Genomic DNA, 26,508 nt, shown 5'->3' with positions numbered 1-26,508 from the left:
TCCTGACTTAGTCTAAACCTTGTCTGTGAAAACCAGGCCTATGTGTTTTATGTTTAAGTCTCGTCTTATCTTTATTTATATTCTTAAATATGGCCTTGTGCTCATAGGGTTCCCCTTATGAAAGTGTAAGTTAAATAAGGTTATAAAGAAGGTTATTTAATGAATGAATGTGAACAGTCTAAGTCTGCAACAAAGTCATTACCACATTGATATGAATATCATGAAACACAAATTAATATGTAGATGGTATAAAATCTGATGTCATCATCAGATGATGAAAACCTCTCCAAACCAAATGGCTGCTTCAGTGTAACCTCTTCCAGCTTCTTTTGCAGTTCTTCAATCGCCTGCTGTTGCGCCTCTATTTTCTCACAAGCCATATCCAATGCTGATGGTTCAGGCTTGGCATCGTAATCGTGGCACTGAAGTAACACTTCAACATCCATGCTTTCCTCTTCAGTTACTTCATCCTCTGGCCGTTGTGTTCTCTCCCAGACACTTGGTCTGGCTGCTGGTAGAGAATAGTCATTCCAGGCAAACAAAACAGGCACAGCCCCCTCTTTTAAGCGTCGTCGTCCACCTTGAATGACATCCGTGGAGATGAAATGTCTACTGCAGACTGCCGTGTTCCTCTTAATTACCAAATTTTCACGTCTCACTTTACGAATCCATATTTTTCTTAACATTTCTTCCTTTGGGAAGCAGTGAAAACTTGCGCTAGAATTGAACTGCCCCGACACCGCGCATTGAGGTACACAGCAGAAATCACTGTTGGGATTTTCCTTTTTCTGATACTTTATAGCTTTTGACAAAGGCATTTCTTCTCAAAAACATTCAAATATTAAAATAAAAAAGAACATACAAATAATACGAATAACAACAACAAACTTACAAACAAGCTACAATAGCGCATGACGTTCTTGCCAGCAAGCGGAAGCAAGTAACCCAGGGTTCCGGTTCGGTCACGTGACGTTCAACATATACCCAATTGGTGGGATGTAACAAGGCAGGTGGCAACCAATACAACAACAATAATTCCTTTTTCAATAATGGCCAAAACAAAAAGCAACTTAATAATACTTCATAAATACTTTATTTCAAATTATAAGAATTTCTGCGATGGTTTCTATTCTTTCTTCAGGAACACACAAACACAACGTTTTCCGCCAAATCGCACAACTCTATTTGCAATATAGAAAAATGAATCAAATAAATATAAAACTAACATCTTACCTCAAATTAGTTTTTCAAAATCTTCTGCAACACAAAAGCAGGGGACAAAACTATAAAATATACGAACAATTACATGCTCAAAAGCATAATCTCTTTACACTACATTTCAAGGTTTTTGCAGCATAAACAATTATAACATATATTTTCAAGTTGTCGAACAACTAAAGTATAGCCCTTTTTTGTTTTCGTTCTTTACAGAGTTCAATTTTGAACTCATGGTATATCCATAATTTATTTAAAATGTCTGTATCTACAACCAAATATATACATCTGTGTTTATTAAATGTTTACACTGTTTTAAATATTATTCTTTAACCAATTTACTTCAGTATGTGCTCTTTCAGTGCATATTTTCCATAATGAATGTGCTCTACAAAATCTACTCATCATACACTATAAACACCATATCTTTTGCATAACTACAATAAATATATACTATATAAATATATATATTACTATTTATCCGTACCCATACCTTCCAAACACCTCAGTAGTAAGATTACATTAACTATGAACGCTTTAAAACTAATCACAACGACAACATTAAATGTAACATAAAAAACAGCAACTTATTTCATCTTCTACTCATTATGCTAATTGACTAAATCACATGAAAAGGAATCTATTTTAAAAAATATAGCCAAAAAACATGCAAATACACAAAAACGGAAAAATGTACTCTTACAACAAAACATGCGCCCTCTAGTGGATAGAGATACATTGTAGTTAAATCAGAATAACATTATAAACAAAACACTAGCAATAAATAAACATTGGTACACTATTCAAGTATGCTTACATATTTTACTGTAAGCGTCATAAGCTGTTATAAAAATGTTACAAAATCTACTTTATATCTTTAGATGAAAAAAACTGAATAATGTCATTGGCATTGTAACATATGATTAGATTAGATTAGATTAGATTAGATTAGATTCAACTTTATTGTCATTACACAAGTACAGGTACAGGGCAACGAAATGCAGTTTAGGTCTAACCAGAAGTGCAATAGTAGCAAGTGCAGTATATACAATGGTTGAATAAGTGCAGGACAAGGATATGTACTGAGTATATGTATAAATATATATAGAAAGATGGTTATTAATATAAACAGAATTTACAGGTGAATATGTATAGTGAATAAATATACAGAAATTACAAGTGAATATGTATAGTGAATAAATGTACAGAATTTACAGGTGAATATGTATAGTGAATAAATATACAGATGGCTATTACTATAGGCAGAATTTACAGGTGATATGTACTATCAAATATAATATATATACAGATGACTGTTACTATAAACAAGGTGTAAAAGTGCAGTGGAAGTGATTGCGTATTACAATTAGACATACGGTGCAAAATATTAATGTAAGCATTGATAATGTAACAACAGTCGGCAGTGCAAATGAGCATAGTCCAATTTAGGTATGGTAGTGCAAGATACAAAAGTAAACAGTTGTTACTGTGATAAATATTTACATTCAGTAGTGCAAATAAGGCAGATGTGAGGTAGGAGAGAAGAGTTAATAATATATGAGGAAGTGGATCAACGGGGGGTAGAGTTCAGTAAAGAGACAGCTCTGGGGAAGAAACTGTTCTTTAGTCTGCTGGTCCTGGTCCGGAGGCACCTGAAACGCCTGCCGGAGGGCAGGAGAGAAAACAGTCTGTGGGCTGGGTGAGAGGAGTCCTTAAGGATGCTGCGAGCTCGATGCAGACAGCGTTTCCTCTGGATGTGTTCGATGGCAGGTAGTGGAGTCCCTGTGATGCGCTGGGCAGTTTTCACCACCCGTTGCAGTGCCTTGCGCTCCGCAACAGAGCAGCTCCCATACCATACTGTGACACAGTTGGTCAGGATGCTTTCTATTGCGCAGCGATAGAAGTTCACCAGGATAGCTGAGGAGAGCTGATTCTTCCTCAGTGTCCTCAGAAAGAAGAGGCGCTGGTGAGCCTTCTTGACCAGGCTGGAGGTGTTGGTTTTCCACAACATGTCCGCCGAGATGTGGATCCCAGGAACTTGAAACTGGAGACACGCTCAACAGCCATTCCATTGATGTGGATGGTGTCGTGTGTGCCTCTTGACTCCTTCCTGAAGTCCACGATGAGCTCCTTCGTTTTGGTGGTGTTGAGGAGCAGGTTATTTTCAGTGCACCATGTGGCCAGGTGCTGGATCTCCTCCCTATAGGCAGTCTCATCGTTGTTACTGATGAGGCCAATCACCGTGGTGTCGTCTGCAAACTTGACGATGGAATTAGATCCATACTGGATGACTCCTGGAGTGTGGAATCTGCCCCCGCAGGCCACACTTTGATGGTCTTACCCTTCAGATACCACAAACATGCCTTTTTTGTTTGAGAGAAGCTTATAGCCTTTTGTACAAAAGTGGAAAAATGTTCTGTAGAAAACATAACCACAGTTACTTTACAAAAGACATATCCATAAAACCATATACGCTTGTCTTGCTTCAGACATTAAATGCAACATATTCCAGAATTCAGCTATTCTTCATTTTATGCAAAAACAACTGTTTTACATATGTAACGCATATAATTATATAAAATATTTTTTAAAATTTTTGTACATATATAAACTTTGCACAAAACAATTTTCTGAAATGCATCAGATTAAACACATCTCAAGAATTTTAATAATCCAACTAAGCAAAACAAATCATTGCGACCAAAAACTTTCATACAACACAAATTATATTACTGTCATTGTCAAACATAGGCGTATTATTAATTTACATTCACTTAAAATACAACTTTTGCAAATATTATACATTTAAATAGGAGACATACTGACACAGTTGTTGACCACTATTAATGCACAAATACAATTTTTTAAAGAAAAAATAGGCCATCCAGTGCCATTTTCAAAACTCGATGCAAAACTGTACAAACAGCACTAAACTCTGAAGCGCATATACTTACTTGCCAGCAGCCCGCCAAAATAAAACCCTTTTTATTTTAAATTTCAACATTTATACAATAAATCTGTAAAAACAAGTACTAAATATTAGCATTTTATTTTTAAGTATAGAATGAAATAATTATATTTATTTTATTTACTACTCCCTTTTCATTTTAAATATTATCATAGATTTTTAAATAAAATAATAACGTAACTAAATAAAGTGCAACGATAATCACTATAATTAATATATTTTTAGTTATATCTAATAGCTCACTCTATATGCACTTTGAGGACTAAACTAAGTCAAACAACCAAACATTACTCCATTTTTTGACCTAACGCAACAAAATGCACAAAAACATGCACCTACACTGAAAACAAAAAAAAAACCTATATATGCATATATTTAAAACTATTTAAGACATAATGATTTGCGAACACATGCACAAACACATATTACACAACAAAATTTCAACATTTTCAGTGATTTATAAGAGATCAGTCCTCTGATTTGAAGCACACGATGACGGCTGCATGTTGAACACAATTCACAATCTCTTTTCTAGTTCTTTAAGTACAAAAAATCTTCTTGTTCAGCTAAATACTATTTCGGACACGAACACTGCCACTTTAGTACAAGGCAATTTGGCTTTTTCTTAGCTTACCCACGTACCAAACAAAACTCCGACGAAGCACCCTTATAACATCTACTGAATACACATGATATATTAAAAACTTACAGAACATACAAAACATTCTTTCTTTCTTTTTAAATAATTACAGATTAATTAATTTAGAACGTTACACCAATTATGCAAACTAGCCTACAAATTCAACTTACTCTGTATCCACATTTACATTTTTAGCACTTTAATGAAACATCTTATAACATTTATATTTTTATCATTTTTAATTTAACGATTTTATAACTTTGTATGGAATTTCCGAAACGCTTACCCCTACACGTAAAATTTAAATAAAAACTAAACAGCATTATCATAAAAAACTAGGCAAAATAAGACAAATTAAAGTAATCCTATGTTCACTCACAAAAAAATAAATAATAATATATATATATGTATATATATATATAATAGGCTACAACCTTAAAAAAATTAGTGATGCACGATCATGATTTTTCATGGCCGATTCCGATACCGATTTTTTACAAGCAAACCGGCCGATTCCGATACCGATTTCCGATTTTTTTAATCAAAGCAACAAACAAGATAGAATGAAAGTATACATAAACAAGATGTTTATTTGGTAGGCTATTTAACAGGCCAAACTGGGTTTTGGCTATTGAAAATAACTGTAACCATCTGAAATTAACAGCAGTAACTGCACAGTAAGTAGGTTACATTCAATACAAACACAGGTACTGACAAAAGCATTTAGCTTTTGTTTTTAAATTGGGTTGAATCTATAAACTGGCCTTAAATGAATACATTAACTGTAACCATGTAATTTTAAAAGGTAACAACTGCATAGTTCCACAATCCAAACAGCACAATCAAAACACATTCAACACTTCAAACAAAGATGTTACTTAATCAGCATTCAGCATTTGTTTTCATTTTTTAAATTTGGTATAAAGAAAAAAAGGTATTTACCAGTGAAACTAAATAAAAACAAAGTTGGCTATATGAATATATTATTCCAAAATGTTAAATCAAATAATGTTTAGTGCAATGAGTAAAACAAAGATGCTACAGCAGGTGCTTTTTAAATCAAATTAAGTCAATGTAATTTTAAGGTAAAATAAAAAATAGGCCTAATCATCCTATATCTTACAGAACCGATGTTTACTTCTGGCTTTTCAAAAGTGTATAAGAGTTCTTCTTTACAAAAACAAGCATTTCAGCTTTGTCACAAGTTAGTCTGTTTCGTTTCTCATCCAACACGTGAGAAGCTGAGCTGAACAAATGTTCACTGTCTATGCTTGTGCAGGGCGCGGACAGGTACGCTCGCGCAACTTCAGCGAGCGCAGGAAAGCGGCTCTTATTTATCCGCGATTAACTTGTCCTTTGCAGACATTGCAGATTGCAATCTTCACGTCCTGCGCACAGATTTCGAAATACTTCCACACAAATTACATGTTCGCGAATGATTAGGCCTACAAATGTAGTCTGTGCACGCGGGCGCACTTCCGGAAAAATCGACCGGAAAAAAGACAAAAAACCGGCCGGTTGCCGATCGCACATTATAAGCAAAAACCGTCCGGTTCCGATTTATGGCCGGTCAACCGGTGCATCCCTAAAAAAAATATATAAATATGTCCACAAAAGTCAATCACACAAGAATGATCTATAAAAACAACTCTTTATTAACATACCAATCAGAACAAAAGGCATATAAAAATGCAACAAAAACATATGCAACAAAACATTGTTTAAAAACACAAAATTACCAAAAAAAACGATAAAAAAATGTAATCGCGTTAATCACAGTCATGGACGTGGACATGGTGTTTGTAATAACTTCCTTTTGCGATCACATGTGGAATTTGGTCGTTTACTGTTGTTAAAATATGCTATTTATAGCCTTTTATATCGCTGCACAAATTAGCATTTTAGATGCACACATTCACCTCAAGAAAATCACATACAGACCATATCTATCGTAATCATGTGTTTATTATCTTACTGTAGTGGCTGTTGTCATGTTTATCTCTGCTGTGTAAAAGCCTTAACATGTGCTCTGCTGAAACTCACGTTGTTTGTGATGTTACCGCCTCTCTGTTCTTAAGATGCCAGGGATATATTCCAAGTATAATACACATTAGTAAAAGGATCTATTTTTATTTTTATTTGTCTATATACACTTTGGGTGGCCGCGGTACATTAAAAAAGTAGCCCAAAAAACTAAACCCACGGCTCTGTAATTTTTTCCCGCGACTGTATTTTCTAAATAAACAACTTGTGCCGCTGCCCTGGCAACACTGGTTCGCTCGCTGTACCCTCATCACACAATAAACTTACCGCGCTGCGATGACGGGAAGAACCTTATCAAACGATTAATCTGCGTAAAAAAAATATTAACGCGTTAAACTTTTTTGATTAAATCGCACGCGTTAACGCATTAACGTTGACAGCCCTAAAAAAACAAAAACAAAAAAAACAATTTAACAAACAGATTACTTTACGTCTGAACCTTAGCATAATTTACACTTAAAAGCAACTTACATTTAAACATAATATAACATTTCGCCATAAATCCAACAATAAAACTTACGTCAACAAGAACTGCTTCAACATCGATAAACTTTAACTTCAGTCAGACTTAGATTCAGCACAGACCACCTCAGCTGCAGCTGCAGCTGCCGCACACACAGACCCCACTTCAGCTTCTGCAAACAGCAACTCCAACTCAGCGCTTGCAGGCGACGGCCCCGCTTCAGCTACTGCACCCACGGATTGCACTTGAGGTGTTGCAGGCACCGGACATTGTGAAGGGCATTCCTCAGACGCAGATGGTTTTTCATTAGATATGTTCACCATAGCAACCACTTTGTCATTCTGAATGTCCAATTTCACACTACCACATTCCAAGATTCCATCTTGCGCATCTTGCAGCAGATGAATCAGATCACAATTTCTCAAATACAAGCGCAGCACAGAATTATTAATACACACACTGAGCTCTCCACAATCGCCAACTACAGTAACATTTGCAATAGCACTGGCCGTAAACATTGCAGTCTTCTGCAACATGTTGAACTTCGTGCACATCTTCGTGTAAGTCCATCTGAGCACATCTGCAATTGCCGCACGTACGGGATACAGTCACATCCGCTCGAGTTATCTCAGTGCACACCGAGATAATTGGATCATCTCTGATGTCACAGGAAACAATCGCTCCAAGGCCTGGCAAAGGTCTAGCCTCTTCGATGGTCGTCTGACGTGTGGTGGTCATAAAAAACTCGCCATTGAACTTCCTTGTGCTTAAATTGCAGAATTTATAAGACTTTCCAAACAACACGACGCCAACTTGAGACTCCCACAACTGCAGCCGAATCTTTCCGCCAGCATCCTCGACAGAGACGCTCTGTGTCTCCAGTTGTGTGCCTTGAAATTCCAAGTTGTTCGTCCTGACCTTCAAATGGACAATGCGCCCAGTGAACTCACCAATCTGAAATTTTTTTTAAACAAAAAGTACACTAAGTAAAAATAAAACACACATCATATTACCCTATTCAGGACACCTCTAAACAATATAAAAACAAAAACTTACATGTTGCCTTGCAGACATTTTTTTTTATTTCCGCCACCGTCCTTTTGCACTTAGAAGGAGGCTCCCGATACGAAAACATCACGTCAGTCACCACAGTCACATCTGTCTGTCTACCACACAATATATCCACACCTTCACCAGAACAACCTAACAAAATAAGACAAAACAGCAAAGATCTTTAAAAACTTGTAGATAAATAGAAAATCCGACAACATGTCCTACAATGAAATACTTACTGGGCTCTTTAGAAATGTAGCTCAGCTTAACTGCAGTCCTGCAGCTCACACAAACACATTTCGCTTCTCCACACTAAACACCGCAACATCGCAGAAATCGTCTCTACTAATTTGAATCACAGCATTGAAATACTTATTTTTCTTCAATGCAGATGTTTTCACAATTTAAACATTATGAATGTATCCAATAACACTATCTGTCTCCGCTAATTTAATTTTCTTGGCCTGAGATGCCATGATGACGCTTCCAATTTGCAGGTGTGTCAAACTATGCTTTCTCACCGCTTATATAGCCTACCCCATCAGCATTACAACTCACACAAGACCTGACAGACTAATTAGTATAAAAGACAGACATAAAGACATCTGACTTGACCAGTTTAAAAAAAGGTCGATCACTAACACAAGACACCGCAGGTAAATAACTACTAAAAAAAAAAAAAAAAACATACTTACCACCTTACTTACTTATGGAAGCCCGTTTCCGCCACTGAATAAAAAAATAAAAAAGGTTATTGCGAGTTTTTATCTCAGAATTCTGAGATATAAACTCGCAATTCTGACTTTTTTTCTCAGAATTCTGAGATATAAACTCGCAATTCTGAGATATAAACTCGCATTTCTGAGATATAAAGTCGCAATTCTGACTTTTTTCTCAGAATTCTGAGATATAAACTCGCATTTCTGAGATATAAACTCGCAATTCTGACTTTTTTCTCAGAATGAGATATAAACTCGCAATTCTGACTTTTTTTCTCAGAATTCTGAGATATAAACTCGCATTTCTGAGATATAAAGTCGCAATTCTGACTTTTTTTCTCAGAATTCTGAGATATAAAGTCGCAATTCTGAGATATAAAGTCGCAATTCTGACTTCAGAATTCTGAGAAAAAAAGTCAGAATTGCGACTTTATATCTCACAATTGCGAGTTTATATCTCAGAATTCTGAGATAAAAAGTCGCAATAACCTTTTTTATTTTTTTTATTCAGTGGCGGAAACGGGCTTCCATACTTACTTGATTCATTATTGACCATTGCAAACGTTTTCTGCATTGCAAGTTTTCTAAAATATTAGGATTAAATAGCCTATGCAAATCACTCATTTAATGAATTGCTTATATAATCAACCAAATTAAATATAAAATATCAATCTGTAACCACCTTCACAATATACACTATAACAATAAAATGTAATGTTTGTTAGTGCTACCAAAATTGATATTTTTGCCAGAGTGTAGCATAAAAATCTAATTTTCAAAAAAACAGCCTTTAAATATCTATTAGGCTATATTTGAAATGTATTAATTAACAGTGTCTTTACGGTAGTTTATCTCCACAACTCTCCACCAAAAAGCCTTAACTCTTCCGAGTCGCCGATCACGCCAGCGTGATCAAGACACATGACCAGGTTAAGACGTTGAAGCATAAAAACAAAGTCACGTTGCCGTCCACTTCTATCGAAAGTGCTGGCTTGCAACTCTATATTACTTTTTGTTTTGTGTTGATAGACCAAGTAAAAACGGAGATATGATCATTTAAACTTTATATAAAAAAATATAGAAAATATTGACGCGTTCGTAAAAGAACGCAAGATGGGATGCGACAGGCGTTGCATTTATTCGAATAACTTCGTCGGTTTTTGTCATAAAACAAAACGGAGAAAAATGTGTGAATCTGCTGACTCTGCTCTTCAGACTGCACATTTCAGGGAGTGGAGGAGGAGCCAACTGAGCAAAGAAGCGAAATTGAAAGGCACCGGTGTTACGAGATTTTCGGTTTCCGAGATTTTCTGTTTCAGTGGGCGGAGCATACATGGATATTAATGAGTTTCCCGGATATGTGCGTGGAGCTGACAATTTCAGTTTACGCTCCTTGTATCTCTGGTTTAATGGAATATTTTTAAAAAAAGGTAAATATATTTACAACGTTGCATAACCCTATGCCTAAACTACATTTGTTCCTCATTTCGTAACAGTTTTGATTAGTTTGCAGTGTTTTGTTCACACAAACCTTGCACGTTTTGTGCAGTCGTCCCTGACTGAATGATTGCAGGCATTCTTTGTGTAATGTTACGATAAATCACCGCAAACCAGTTGTATACATTGATTTCAGTTCGTTGTGCAGTTCATTTGTTGCTCGCAAAGCTTTAAAACTGTGTCTTATTAATTGTTACAATTTGTTGAATACATGATGTTTTATTAACAAAGTTCAGGAGGAGCACGTCAGATACTTAGCCTAATTAGACACATGTGGTACGCCATCAGGCTAATCAAAACAAGGGTATAAATACAGCCGACCTACCTCCTTTCATTGACGGCTAATCAGCATCTGGTTCACTCGTCTGTTGTGTTCACAATGTCTCACAGTGGATATTCCTCGTCAGGAGATGACTCCATCTCTCCCCCGGCCGCATCGCCACAGCCAACCGGCTCCAGGACCACTACTTCCCTGCCAAGCAATGCAATCGAGCCCCAGGCTCCTTCTCGCGGGCGGCCTTCGACTCGTTCAGCCACTCGCCTTCCAAAACGCCCAGGCACACACTCGCCTTCTCCGGCGAGAACCCCAGCCGATTCCCCGGCGTCTTCCTATCGGTCTACTAGGCCAGCATTTCCACCTATAGAAAAATGGACAGTGGCAAGTCTGAGGCAGGCACTGACCAACTCCGACATCCAGGCCCCACGCAAGTTCACCAAAGCGGAATTATATGATTTATACAAGAACCTCAAACCAAGTAATCTCTCTCCTAAAACCACCCCAACCCAAAAGGCTGTTAAACATCGCAGTAAACTTACGGTCACGCCTCGCCGGACTCCTCCACCTTCTTCCAGCTCCAAGATTAGCTCCCGAAGAACATCAAACAACGGCACTAGGCCATCAGCAAGCCAAGGCCATGCCCCGGATTCGGTTGATGCAAGGCCCGGCGAGGTTCCGGCGGCGGCTCAGCTTTCCGTCGCGGCTCCCTCCTCAGCGATACCGAGGCCCACCACTCAAGCGGGCGTCTGGCCGCCTCCGCCACCAGTCTCGGCCCCGATGCCCACCTCTCTCAGCGCAGAGCCCTCAGTCCAAGCAAGCGCTTGGCCGCAATGGCCGGCTTACACAGCCCCGCCACCGGCCTCTCTCAGCTCAGGGCCTGCAGCCCAAGCATGCGCTTGGCCACACGGGCAGCCGCATCCTGCACTGCAGCCCGCCCCCTTCGGCCCGGGGTTTACAGCCCAAGCAAGCGTCGGGCCGCTATGGCCTCTCCACTCAGTCCCACAGCCCACTCCCTCTAGCTCTGGGTTTACAGCCCAGGCAAACGCTTGGCCGCACGAGCTGCCAAACACAGCTCCGCCTCCAGCCCCCTTCAATACTCTCCTCCAAGCAAAACCATCTTACTCGCTCTTCACCGCTACACCCATGCCTGTCCCTGCAAACGCCATCGCTACGGAACCCCCGCAAGAAGCTCTCAATATTCGAGCGCAGATTTTAGCAGGTGCAGACGTCGATCTCTCCTTACTCCTTTCCCTCCTGCCTACTTCCGATTCCAATCGACAGATAGATTGCGGGGACTTTTCAGTCACGTTAAAAAACCCCAATCCTCTCATCACGTATACTCTCATTCCCCGAATTTTCCATCACTTTCAGTCGTTTCACGGAGATCATATGCTCAGTCTTCCCTCACAGGCGACGCGTTGTCCTACGGAGGAGGGCATTTTTTCACTTATCACAAACTGTTTTCTGCAAAATGCGCCATCCGAGTCGCGCAGTGGAATCAATGCCCCTACTGGGGTGCTCTCGACTTAGATCTCCACAACAGGGTGTTCCTAGGATGCAGGAACATTTCGTGCGCCGTGTGCAGGTCGGTCGCCCACTCCACCTCGAATTGCCCACGGATCAATCCGTCAGCTACTCCATGCCCGGAACCCACCTGCGCGAAATCCATCAGCTACGTCCCAAGACCAGCAACGGCTTTATACCCAGACCAGGAACCATCAGCTCCTTATGCCGCGGACAACAGACAGCCATGCTTCGCTTTCAATAATAGGAAATGCATCAGACACCGATGTCGTTTCCTCCACATGTGTAGTTTCTGCGGCGGAGCTCACGCTCGTGTTGTATGCCCGGTATCTAAAGCTGTGAATAAAAAATCAAAAAATTATTCATCGACTCCCGTGAACATTTCTCGTCTAGCCATCGAACTCGCCAGCCATCCAGATAAAGAGTTCTGTAAATATCTCCTGTCTGGCCTCAGTCACGGTTTCAATCCCGGCGTCGTATGCGCGCTTTCCCAAAATTTTATTTGCAACAATCTCCAATCCGCCCATGCCGAGCCTGACATCGTAGATAACCTTATCGGGGAAGAAGTCAAATCAGGCTTCATGATCGGTCCTTTCGTTAAACCCCCCTTCAAAATCTTTCGCATCAGCCCCATTGGAGTAGCGACAAGGAAATTTTCGGGTAAAAAACGATTAATCATCGACCTGTCATCTCCCCATAATTCCTCCATTCCAAGCATTAATAGCCTGATTCCCCTCGAAGAATTTTCGCTCCGGTACCATGACATAGACCAGGCAGTTGAATTGATTAAAATCGCTGGCCGAGGAGCCTGGCTCGCCAAATTAGACATCACTTCTGCATCCAAAGTGATGCCTATCCATCCGGATTCTTAGAATTTTTCCGACCATCGTATCCCAAATAAATGCCATTTCGCCGTTCGCCTGACTTTCGGTTGCAAAAGTAGCCCAAAATCTTCGACATGCTTTCAGAAGCCGTCTGCTGGATCCTGTCAAACAATTACGCCATTCCCCATCTCATCCATCTCCTAGACGATTTTTTAATCATTTCGCCTCCAGACGCTATCCCAGCCGCCCACATCCTCACAGCCCAAAAGGTTTTTTCCGAGCTTGGGATTCCCATCGTCCAGGAAAAAACCTTGGGTCCAGCTACATCCATCGAATTTCTCGGCATTAACCTGGACTCTAAACGCGAACTCCTGTCACTGCTCGGGCATTTAAATTTTGCCATGCGCATCATTCCCCAAGGCCGTCCTTTCATCTCACATCTCCTCTTACTCGCTTCTTCAGTCCATGCGCTCGAGGACCTCATTTCCTTATCCCAAGAATGCCGCGATGAACTTAGGTTATGGATAATGTTCCTCAAACAATGGAACGGCCTTTCCCTCTTCTATAACAACCTCGTTTCGTCTCCCTTCGACATTAAACTTTTTACAGATGCGGCTCCCTCAATCGGTTTCGGAGGATTTTACCAAGGTCGCTGGTTCGCGTCTCCATGGCCTTCCCAGCTGCAAAGTTCGCTACCGTCCTCAGCTCTTTTCGAGCTTTACCCCCTCGTGATAGCAGCTTTCTTATGGGGAAACGAATGGGCCTCAAAATGCATCTTGGTGCACTGTGACAACGAAGCAGTTGTTCAGTGCATCAATAAAGGCCGTTCCAATTCTCCCACCCTCACGCCTTTCCTAAGACGATTAATATGGATCTCGGCATGCGACCAGTTTATAATAATCGCCAAACATGTCGCAGGTTCAGAAAATAAAATTGCTGACTCTCTCTCGCTTTCTGTTTCAGAAATTCAGGATGCTGGCTCCAGAGGCGGACCAATTCCCAACCCCAGTACCTCCATATTCAGAATTGATATTCCCGTAAATCACCCATTAAAACCTCTCCTCGAAGACTCACTCGACACCATCCTCCAGGCTGTCTCTCCCAGAACACTCCAATCATACGTGACAGCATGGAGATGCTTTAAGTCATTCCATCTCTCTTACAACATGCCATTCCCAGACTTTTCTCTACTCTCAATAACCTCATTTATCTCTTATCTCAACAGCATCAAAGGCCTCCAAGCCAGTACCATCAAAAATTACATAAGCGGCATCCAATTTTTTCATAAACTCATGTACGGTGCTCCCTCACCCGGAATTAGCAATTCTCAAACCTCCATGTTGATCAGAGGAATCAAACGATCCCGGCCGACTCGTCCCGATTCGAGACTACCCATTACCTTAGACATCCTCACCAAATGTATCCACTCCCTCCGCACAAATTACCAGCCCCTTAATACCGCCCGGACACTCGACGCCATGTTCATTTTAGCCTTCTTCTGGTTTTTGAGATGCTCAGAGATAACCATCTCCTCTAAGTTTGATCCGGCCACCAACTCAGACCTATCAATCCTCAATAGCGAAACCATTTCCTTTCTGATCAAACAAAGTAAAACAGACCAAGTTAAGAAAGGTCATTTCGTTTACATCTTCAATCTCTCTTCTCCTATCCAACCTTACCAAGCCATCCTCGAGTACCTCCGCTCCAGGATTTCCCAAGCCAAATCCCCTCTCGAACCTCTATTCCTAGACGAGGCCAGAAAACCCGCCAGTCGCTTCTGGTTCCAAAAACATCTTAAATCTGTCCTGTTATCAGCAGGCATTTCAGCAAAAAATTTCTCTAGCCATTCCTTTCGCATCGGGGCAGCAACATCAGCAGCCCAAAAAGGCCTCACCACACAACAGATCCAAACCCTAGGAAGATGGTCTTCAGAAGCTTTCCAAAGCTATATCAGAACAAACCAGTTCCACATTAAATCAGCGCACCAGATTTTAATTGGGTAAAGGTTGAAAAAAAAAAAAAAAAAAGGGGGTACGAGCCTCTCAGACATTTTAAAAAAACTTACCTTTTCAAGTCCACGCTTGGTGAGGCTCACCTTTCTGACGCTGTGAATCTCCACAGCTTGTCAAACACTGGCAGAGCCTCCCAGCTAGACAACTTACCTTTTCCACCCTGCGGCCGGAGAGTCTCACCCAACCAGGCTGCGAGCTTCCATCTCCAGTCAAGATGACGGCGAGTGCCTCCCGGCCACCTAACTTTACCTTTCTGTCTTTACCTGTCCGACACAGTGAGCCCTGATCTCCTGCCGGACGCCGGTGAGCGCATTCACGGCCAGACAATCTTACCTTTTCAAGTCCCACGCTGGCGACGCTTACCCGTCCGACACAGTGGGTATTGTGCTCCCGTCGGGCGTCAGCAAGAGCCTCCCAGCTAGACAAACTCACCTTTCCATCCCGTGGCCGGCGAGACTTACCCATCCAGACCGTGAGTTTTCATCTCCGGTCGGATGCCGGCGAGAGCCTCCCGACCACACAACTTGACCTTTTCCGTCTTTACCTGTTCGACACAGTGAGTCTTGATCTCCTGCCGGACGCCGGTGAGCGCATTCTCGGCCAGACAAACTTACCTTTTCAAATCCCTCGCTGGGCAAGGCTTACCCGTCTGACACAGTGAGTATTGAGCTCCTGGCGGACATCGGTGAGAGCCTCCCAGCCAGACAATCTTACCTTTTCAAGTCCTACGCTCGGCAAGGCTTACCCGTCCAACGGAGTCCTGATCTCCTGTCGGACGTCGGCAAGAGCCTCCCAGCCAGACAATCTTACCTTTTCCGTCCGCTTGCGCCACAATATCAAACCCCCGTCGAACGCCACATACTCGGTCGGTCAAGTAATCTTAGTTTTCAGTCCGCCACCGGCGAGGCTTAACCATCCGACTTGCGAGTATTGATCTCCCGTCGGACGTCGCGAGAGCCTCCCGGCCGGACATCCTCATCTTTTTTCCTCCTACGTCAGCGCCGCTGGCCCTTCAAACAGTTGAGCACGCTCACCAGTTGGATGTCGGCTAAGCGTCCCGACCAACCTTTACCTTTCCATCTTTACCTGTTCGACATTGTGAGTCTTGATCTCCCGTCGAACGCCGGCGAGCGCATTCCCGGCCAGATAACCTTACCTTTTCAAGTCCCACGCTGGCGACGCTTACTCGTCCGACATTGTGGGTATTGTGCCCCCGTCGGGCGTCGGCAAAAGCCTCCCAGCCAGACGACTTACCGTTTCATCCTACGGTCGGTGAGACTGATCCGTTTGACTCAGTGAGTATTGGCCTCCCGTAGAGCATCGGTGTCGGTCTTGGCCACCCACCTATTTTTCTGTTCGACGGGCGACGAGGCCTAGCCTTCAGCCGCCATAGGTCCCGTCCGCCTGCCGAACACCGTCCACCTGTCTCTCCTATCCTCACACCTTTTCCCCCCGCCTGGCGAGGCTTACCCGTCCGATCTCTCCTGAGTCTCAATCTCCATCGGATGCTGCGAGAGCCCTCCCAGTCTCCGGGTTTTCTCTTCTCCCTACCCGTCGGCGAGGCTATCCGTCTGACATCGTAGTCTTGATCTCGTGTCAGACGTCGACGCTGGTCTCCCGGTGGGCTCCTGTACTTGCCGCCCGCAAGTGAGGCTCATCCATTCGATGCCGTGAGTCTTGATCTCCCGTCGGATGTCGCGAGAGCCTCCTTGTCGGTCGTCCAAAACTCTTTTTATCTGCCAAGCCAAGAGGACCCACTCGTCCGGTGATGGAGGTGCTCCAGTCGGAGGCTTCATGGGTTCTCTTGACAAGTCTCCGCCCTCTGTCCTCTGACCAGCAGGGGCTGACGGCCAGTAGGGCTCGTACGCCGACTCCGTGATCTATCCCACTGCAGGCAACTCGGGTCCTCCTGGCCAGGGCCTTAACGACGCTGCTCCTCTAACGGCAGGCAGGGCTCACCCGTCCCAACGTGATGAGCACACCGTTGAGCTTCGGTTCGAGCCCTCCCTGACCGGTCGCCCAAAACTCACACCAGCGGCCGGTGGGGCCTACCCATGCATGCCAAACCGCTCCCTCAGAGCTCGTAGGCTCCCCCGGCCTGCCACCCAGGCTACTCCTCGAACCAGCTACCGCCAGATCTCTATTGCGTATTTGGGGGGGATCTCAGTCTGGCGGCTGTCCAACACTCATTTCTTTTGGGGGATACTCTGGGTTTGGGCAATTCCCGAGCTCGGAGCCCTTCCCCAGGACAGCACGCCAACAACGTGACCATACTCTCCAACACGCATTACGTTACTCGTGCTAATATATGTAAGTGTGAACTCGTGAAATGATGTTTTATTAACAAAGTTCGGAGGAGCACGCCAGATACTTAGCCTAATTAGACACATGTGGTACGCCATCAGGCTAATCAAAACAAGGGTATAAATACAGCCGACCTACCTCCTTTCATTGACGGCTAATCAGCATCCCTCCACCACCCCTTCTCCACTATCATCACTAAGTTCACAACACAGTAGGGGGATACTCTGGGTTCGGGCAATTCCCGAGCTCGGAGCCCTTCCCCAGGACAGCACGCCAACAACGTATTACCATACTCGCCAAATACGCATTACGTTACTCGTGCTAATATATGTAAGTGTGAACTCGTGAAATTATGCCTGCTACAAATGAAATAAACCTATATGAATGTATCTGTGGACATATTTTTGTATAGGGTGTGATGATCCATGTCTTAACTTTGTTAAACATTCTCCGTGTTGTTTGGTTATAAACTAACTGAACTAACTGCTAAAAAAAAAAAGTTGCTGAAATTGTCATTGTTTTTTTTTTTTTTTTTCATGTTTCCCATATATAATATTTAAAGATTTGTACAAACAAACATAATTAAGATGATCATGTAAAGGTGTAAGGTTTCCCTTGCACAGTGAAACCAAGAATCCCAGAACATCTGGATGATTACGTCTACACTGATTTCCAATAGTAGTGCAGATATAGACATGTGAACCAACAACCGTTTCAGTTATTTATAACTCTTCTATTACCTTTTATGTTTTAAAACGGTCATCTTCTGGCAATGAATGAAATAACATTCACCACCATATCAGTGGCCTAAGAAGAATTTTGCAACCTACACTGATGTTATTCTCTGTCATCTGTTCTTTGACCATGTGTTGCACTGCACTTGGATGATACACAATGATGATCATTTATACAAATGCATGATCTATTTTGATGCACAACATTATAAGCCATAAAGTTTCATAAACATATATTATTAATTAGGCTTTAAATAGAGGCACTTTTCTATAAAAAATAAAGTGGAATAAAGATTGGATTGTGGCCTTGACTATCTTTTGATATCGAGATGTTGTTATAATGTGTGTTGGTGTGGAAGTTTGATATTATGTGAGACAGTGACATTTTGTTTTTAAAAATATGAATTCAATAATGATTCACACTCAAAATTTAGTCATGGAGGATGTGATTAATATAAGTGTTCCTCAATTTTGAGTATGAATCACTATTGAATTCTAAACTAAAAAGATTTATGCACCAAAACAAGACTACATAGGAGAAAAGAGTGTGATGTAAATATCCTTTTTGGATCTGCTGTATAAAAATATGACACATAAAGTTATTCTAAGATCATATGCAAGAGAGGTAAAACAACAACAACATATTTCTAAACTTGATTCTGGCATTTGACTAGTGACATTACCATTCAAAGATTTTGGAATTACTATGTTGTTGTTTTTTTTGTATTATTATTATTATTATTATTATTTTAAATTTTTTAAGAAATGTATGCTTTTGTTTGACAGGGATGCATTAAATTAATTAAGAACGACAGTAAGTACATTTATAATGTTACAAAAGATTTCTATTTCAAATAAATACTGTAGAACATTCAATTCATCAAGGAATCCTGTTACTGTGTAATGGTTTCCACACTTCATTAAGCACAATAATTTTCAACTCTGATAATAATCAGAAATGTTTCTTGAGCAGCAAATCAGCATATTAGAGTTAATTCTGAAAGATCAAATGACACTGAAGAGGAAAAATCTAAATCTGACATCACAGACCTTAAAGCCTTAAAACAGTAGGCTAATCAGAATCAGAGCTTTATTGCCAAGTGTGTTTACATACATGAGGAATTTGTCTTGGTGACAGGAGCTACCAGTGCAAAGAAACAAATTATAATACAGACATGCATATAATAGACATACATTAAATTATATATATATATATATATATATATATATATATATATATATATATATATAGTTGTTAATAAAATCATTTTGTTAACATCAAATTAGTTGCATATTCTATTCCATAAAATGCCGTGAAGTAGGCGTATTTTTTTTTTTTTCATGTTTCCATATATAATATTTAAAGATTTGTACAAACAAACATAATTAAGATGATCATGTAAAGGTGTAAGGTTTCCTTGCACAGTGAAACCAAGAATCCCAGAACACCTGGATGATTACGTCTACACTGATTTCCAATAGTAGTGCAGATATAGACATGTGAACCAACAACCGTTTCAGTTATTTATAACTCTTCTATTACCTTTTATGTTTTAAAACGGTCATCTTCTGGCAATGAATGAAATAACATTCACCACCATATCAGTGGCCTAAGAAGAATTTTGCAACCTACACTGATGTTATTCTCTGTCATCTGTTCTTTGACCATGTGTTGCACTGCACTTGGATGATACACAATGATGAGCATTTATACAAATGCATGATCTATTTTGATGCACAACATTATAAGCCATAAAGTTTCATAAACATATATTATTAATTAGGCTTTAAATAGAGGCACTTTTCTATAAAAAATAAAGTGGAATAAAGATTGGATTGTGGCCTTGACTATCTTTTGATATCTAGATGTTGTTATAATGTGTGTTGGTGTGGAAGTTTGATATTATGTGAGACAGTGACATTTTGTTTTTAAAAATATGAATTCAATAATGATTCACACTCAAAATTTAGTCATGGAGGATGTGATTAATATAAGTGTTCCTCAATTTTGAGTATGAATCACTATTGAATTCTAAACTAAAAAGATTTATGCACCAAAACAAGACTACATAGGAGAAAAGAGTGTGATGTAAATATCCTTTTTGGATCTGCTGTATAAAAATATGACACATAAAGTTATTCTAAGATCATATGTAAGAGAGGTAAAACAACAACAACAACATATTTCTAAACTTGATTCTGGCATTTGACTAGTGACATTACCATTCAAAGATTTTGGAATTACTATGTTGTTGTTTTTTTTTTGTATTATTATTATTATTATTATTTATTATTTTAAATTTTTTTAAGAAATGTATGCTTTTGTTTGACAGGGATGCATTAAATTAATTAAGAACGACAGTAAGTACATTTATAATGTTACAAAAGATTTCTATTTCAAATAAATACTGTAGAACATTCAATTCATCAAGGAATCCTGTTACTGTGTAATGGTTTCCACACTTCATTAAGCACAATAATTTTCAACTCTGATAATAATCAGAAATGTTTCTTGAGCAGCAAATCAGCATATTAGAGTTAATTCTGAAAGATCAAATGACACTGAAGAGGAAAAATCTAAATCTGACATCACAGACCTTAAAGCCTTAAAACAGTAGGCTAATCAGAATCAGAGCTTTATTGCCAAGTGTGTTTACATACATGAGGAATTTGTCTTGGTGACAGGAGCTACCAGTGCAAAGAAACAAATTATAATACAGACATGCATATAATAGACATACATTAAATTATATATATATATATATATATATATAGTTGTTAATAAAATCATTTTGTTAACATCAAATTAGTTGCATATTCTATTCCATAAAATGCCGTGAAGTAGGCGTATTTTTTTTTTTTTTTTTTTCATTTACAGTGTACCAAATATAGGCTACTTTATACACTTTTGTCCATACAATTTTGTTTAATCCAAAATTTTGCTTATGTATTAAAGGAACACTTTCATCCATGTGTGTGGTCTTGGATTCCTGTTCATTTTGTAAATATAAGCAGACAGTTTTAAAGCATTGCAAGCTAAGCTGCAGCACAACAAACTGAAATCAATACAACTAGCTGAGGTTTGCGGTGATTTATCGTAACATTACACAAAGAATGCTTGCTATCATACAGTCAGGGACGACTGCACAAAACGTGCAATTAATAAAAACATTATAAACTGTTACAAAATGATGAACAAATAGGCATACGTTTGCACAACGCTGAAAATATTTTAAAATATTCCATTAAACCTGCTGAGATACAAGGAGCGTAAACTGAAATTGTCAGTTCCACGCGCATGTCCGGGAAACTCGTTAATATTCATGTATGCTCCGCCCACTGAAACAGAGAATCTCGGAAACCGAAAATCTCGTAACACCGGCGGGAGATTGATGGAGTAGACGGAGAGACACACACATATTAGAGAGAGAGATATTATTGCTAGTTTTTGGAAGAGTTTGAGTAGATTTTGAGAATAGTTTAGGAGTAGTTCAGGTAGTTTTTGGTGGAAGAAAAATGAAGCGAATGTTTTTGGTTGAACAAGCCCTAGACTTGTTCTATCAACTGGACGATGTTGTTTACAGTTCATCGTCAGAATCAGAAAGTGGCGATGATGAGATTGACGACTCGACTTTTGTGGTTCACGACGAGAGGTGAGACAAACTTTTAGCTTATTGTATATTATATTTTGTGTGTGTGTGTGTGTGTCTGTGTCTGTGTGTGTGTGTGTGTGTGTGTGTGTGTGTCTGTGTGTGTGTGTGTGTGTGTGTGTCTCTCTGTCTGCCGTGTGTGTGTGTGTGTGTGTGTGTGTGTCTCTGTCTGTCTGCCGTGTGTGTGTGTGTGTGTGTCTCTCTCTGTCTGCCGTGTGTGTGTGTGTGTGTGTGTCTCTGTCTGTCTGCCGTGTGTGTGTGTGTGTGTGTGTCTGTCTGCCGTGTGTGTGTGTGTGTGTGTGTGTGTCTCTGTCTGTCTGCCGTGTGTGTGTGTGGTTGTGTGAACATGAATTTCATTGCCAATGACTGCTTCACTGTAATTGCTGTGCATATGTGCCAATGAGCATCTTGAACTTTGATGTACAATCTTTAATCTTTTTACATGTGTCTTGACATGTACAGAGATGATGAGCAGCCTGGGCCATCTACCACTCCAACAACAAGCAGACAGAGGCCTACACAGAGAGGGGGTGGAAGGAAGAGTCAAACCAGATTAAGATCTCCAGCAAAGTCAGGAGAGCCACACCACAGCTCTGAGCCCTGGAAAACTGAGAGTGATCCTGATATTGCCCCACAAACCAGTAGGTTCATGCCCCGCAGAACACCAGGAGCCCAGGTGAATATGCATTCAGTACACTCACCAATGGACCTGTTCCAGCTGTACTTTTCCACGGATACTATGAGGACACTCTGCAAAAACACCAACAAGCAGGCAGCAAAAAAACAGGAAATGGGGAATAAGTACAAATGGACTGATGTTGAAGTTGAGGAACTATACAAATACCTAGGTCTCCTCATATACACATCGTTTGTGTCACTGCCAAGTATCCAGGACTACTGGAAAAAAACACTTCATGTCTGTGCCGTTTCCAGCCACTGTCATGACAAGAGACAGATTCAGGGCGTTATCGTGGAACATCCACCTCAGTGATCCAGAGGAGGATGTCAGAAATGACCAGAAGAAGGGAACACCACAGCATGACAAGCTGTTCAGAATCCAACCTCTGATGGATGACATTCGGAATGCCTGCCAGGCTCATTACCACCCAAGGAAGGAACTGGCAGTCGATGAGAGAATGGTGGCAACCAAAGCAAAAACTGGCATGACCCAATATATGAAGGAAAAACCAACAAAATGGGGGATCAAGCTGTTTGTGTTGGCAGAGTCAAGTAATGGCTACACACTGAACTTCAACCTGTATGTGGGCAAATCACACATACCAAGCGTACATGGACTGTCGTATGATGCTGTCATGGACCTTATTCAGCCATCACATCTTGGGACAGGATACCATATTTATATGGACAATTTCTACACAAGCCCCAAACTGTTCCTTGGTTTGGCTAACATTAACTTTGGAGCCTGTGGTACCTACAGGGACAACAGGAAAGGGTGTCCTAGTAGCAGAGCAAATGCCCTCAACAAAAAATCCAAGAGAGGCAGCGTAAGATGGATCAGAGAGGGCCCCATTGTCTTTGTGAAGTGGATGGACACACGGGAGGTGTCGATGTGCTCCACAATCCATCCAGCATTTTCTGGTGAGACTGTCCAGAGGAGAGTGAAGGATGGAGTTGGACACTGGGCAGTAAAAGACATTCCCTGCCCTACCCCCATCATTGCCTACAACAAGAACATGGGAGGGGTTGACCTGTCAGACCAGCTTCTCCAGTATTACTCGACCCATCGCAGAACTGCTTGCTGGTACCGTACCATGTTTCTGCACTTTGTGGACATAGCTACAACAAATGCCTACATCCTACACCGTGAGATAAGCCACACAAAACAGGTTCAGCACATGACACACAAGAACTTCCTGGTAGAACTGGTGTCCCAGCTGTGTGGAGTGGACAAGGCAGGAGCTGTCATCCAGAGGAGCACCGACCATGTTCCTGTTGCCATTGACGTGGCTACAGATGTCAAAAAGAAAGCCACACAAGGCCGCAGGATCTGCCATCGTTGCCAGCAAGTGGAGAAGAAAAGGAACCTCACACCATGGAAATGCAAGGCCTGTGATGTAGCCCTCTGTCTCATTGTTGACAGAAACTGTTTTGAGGAGTGGCACAGATAAAAAAAAAAACAACACACTTTTTGTTGATATTTGTTGTAAATAGTTGTATGTATAGTTTTGTATGGTATATTTGCACTTTTTAGGAACCCCTCTTACTCAAGGAGTGAAAGCCCTGTAATGTAGCTGTCTGTGTAATTGTACATGAAGTGTTTTGTAGAGTTTATAAGCAAAAAAGAAAAGAAAAAACGCCTATTGCCACACCTGTTTTTTGCTGTATATAGTTAGATTTTATCTCAATTTTACCTTTTTTATGTTGTATTTGCACTATTTGGGAACCCTAATATTCTGGGAATGCAAGGCCTTAAATATAGCTCTCTGTATAATTTTGTGCATGAACTGTTTTAAAAAGTGGCAAAGCTAAAAAGAAAAAAAAAAAAGCCTATGGTTACACCCGCGTTTTTTTTAAATCATATTTTTTTAATTTTGAATATATATCTGAATTGTACCTGTATATGTTGACACTTACAACTTGTGTTTACATTTTAAACCTTTTAAAATGCTTCATTGAGCATGTTTGTGTTTTTTGTAGTAAAAAAACTATAATTTTTCTATTCGGATTTTGTATTTTTTGTGTGATTTTGGGTCCAGTATCTTGATACAGTACATCAAAGTGAAAAACTAATTGTCTGTTCATATAGGTGATGTTGTGCTGAAAAAAATGATACCAAACATTGGTATGGTATAAATTTGTTTATGTCGCAAAATAAAAAAATAAAAAAGTACTCAAAAACGGCCAAAATAGCCCAAGACTCCAAAGAGTTAAATCTAAAAATTAACAGTTTCATAAAAAACACTGTTTTTGTCTATCCAAAATGTGTTTTGGACATTTACGGAACTTACGGAAATCTAGTTGTTAAACCATGGCATTACATATAAATAATATTTTAGTGGCCAGCAAACACCTTTTTTTTTAAAGTGCAAGCTAAAAACGTTTTCAGTATTTGAACCTTAAAATCTATACTATATAATATAATCATGTTATAAAAACATTAATGCAGTCTCTTTATCACTCCTCCCAAGAATAAAATGCTATTACCAAAGTCATCTAGTTTTCAAAAGTCAATGCACATTCTGTGAATAATTACTAGAAATTGCATCAAATACAGTAAAACTGCTATCAATCCCGATTAATCCCATACAAATGTATTAACAGCACAAAGTTATTTACAACCTCCATGAACCACATTACCACGTATCGGCGAGATCAAACCTTATCGCAACACCTATTTCTCAACAGCTCTTGGTTCACACACAGCCATTCAACCATTCTATGCAGGATTGTACCATCTTTACATTATTCACTCATTACTACGATCAAAATGTCAAGTTACGAAAACTCATACAAACTATTGCTAATGAACAATCAACATACGTTAAAACAGCCGCAAAACACCATTACTTTCTGCCGTTCCAGCCCCGTTGCCATGACAACTCCACTCCCCACTCCACAGTACAATAAATCTTCAACATAAAACACGAAAAAATCAATCACAAAATCACAGAAATAAATATACACAATAAAAACACTACTATAACTAAAAAAAATATATTGTTCAATTACTGTGCAATAATTCATTTAAAACCTATTTTGCGATTCAAAAACATAGGCCAACAATACCTCACCGCCGATGATTTCTGGCAACCTGTAACAAACCAAAAAAAAACATCTACAAAAAGCAGTAGGCGACCAAATAAGTATATTTGAATGTTAGGTATTCATAAAATAGTAGGCGAAAATTAGTAGGCAAGTGCACTAATTCTCGCTAGATTCGGACGTAATGTTACCTTTTTCCTGAACGCGGAAGTAAGCTTGTTTGTGAAACTTCCGGCTCATTAGCCGCTATAGGTAAATAACGAGGACAATAACAACATACAACAGTTAAACTGTTTGCACTACAAACCAGTGTGTTCATACTTAACATAATACATTAAAATAACACGATAAGACGCATACATTTTTAATATCAAGCTGAAAAACGAACTTTTTTGTACAGCTAAAAATAGCTGGATGCCAATAAGACCGGAAGCGGCGCCCATTTTTACGTCAAGAAAAGGTGGAGAAAAGAGTAAGTTCGAAACCACCATATTCAAAAAACAATATTCGAGAAGTTCCCGGATGTCCTACTGCTTCAGCCGACATTCTAAACCGTTTCAATCCCAGAAGCCCACGCTAAAGGATACGTCATCATCGAACGTGAAGGAGAACAGCGATGAGGGTGTTTACAAATGTTAAAAAAAACACGGTTCAACAAATCTTATTTTATTATGTATAGCAAATACCGGATCTCCAGTAAGCACACGTGCATCACCAAACTGAATATAAACCGTATACATTTTAAAAACGAAAACAGACATCTGAGAGACTGTTGTATGTATGTGTGCTATTGTATATACAGTATGTAGAATTCACTGTTCAACACTGCTTTAGATGAATGAATATAAGTCATATAATTAAA

General features: G+C 40.1%; 2 protein-coding genes across 2 annotated transcripts in view; one reads left to right on the top strand and one right to left on the bottom strand.

Moving 5' to 3' along the window:
* LOC131538747 (gastrula zinc finger protein XlCGF8.2DB-like) overlaps positions 1-26,508 on the bottom strand; it is a 149,236-nt gene that overhangs the window by 52,279 nt on the left and 70,449 nt on the right. The gene's annotated exons all lie outside the window — the stretch shown is intronic.
* Positions 19,729-25,061, top strand: LOC131538751 (piggyBac transposable element-derived protein 4-like). The gene is made up of 2 exons (XM_058772836.1): positions 19,729-21,926; positions 22,386-25,061. Exon 2 carries the CDS (start codon positions 22,838-22,840, stop codon positions 24,050-24,052), a length of 1,215 nt encoding a protein of 404 aa, XP_058628819.1. The 5' UTR covers positions 19,729-21,926; positions 22,386-22,837; the 3' UTR covers positions 24,053-25,061.

The sequence above is a fragment of the Onychostoma macrolepis genome, chromosome 04, assembly GCF_012432095.1.
Source record: "Onychostoma macrolepis isolate SWU-2019 chromosome 04, ASM1243209v1, whole genome shotgun sequence".
In the NCBI taxonomy this organism is placed as follows: domain Eukaryota; kingdom Metazoa; phylum Chordata; class Actinopteri; order Cypriniformes; family Cyprinidae; genus Onychostoma; species Onychostoma macrolepis.
Note: the sequence above shows the minus strand (reverse complement) of the source record. Positions and strands in the feature narration are given on the sequence as shown.

What these genes read in the sequence shown, in the direction of transcription:
- LOC131538751 (XM_058772836.1), top strand. Translation starts at nt 22,838, where the DNA reads ATGTCTGTGCCGTTTCCAGCCACTGTCATGACAAGAGACAGATTCAGG.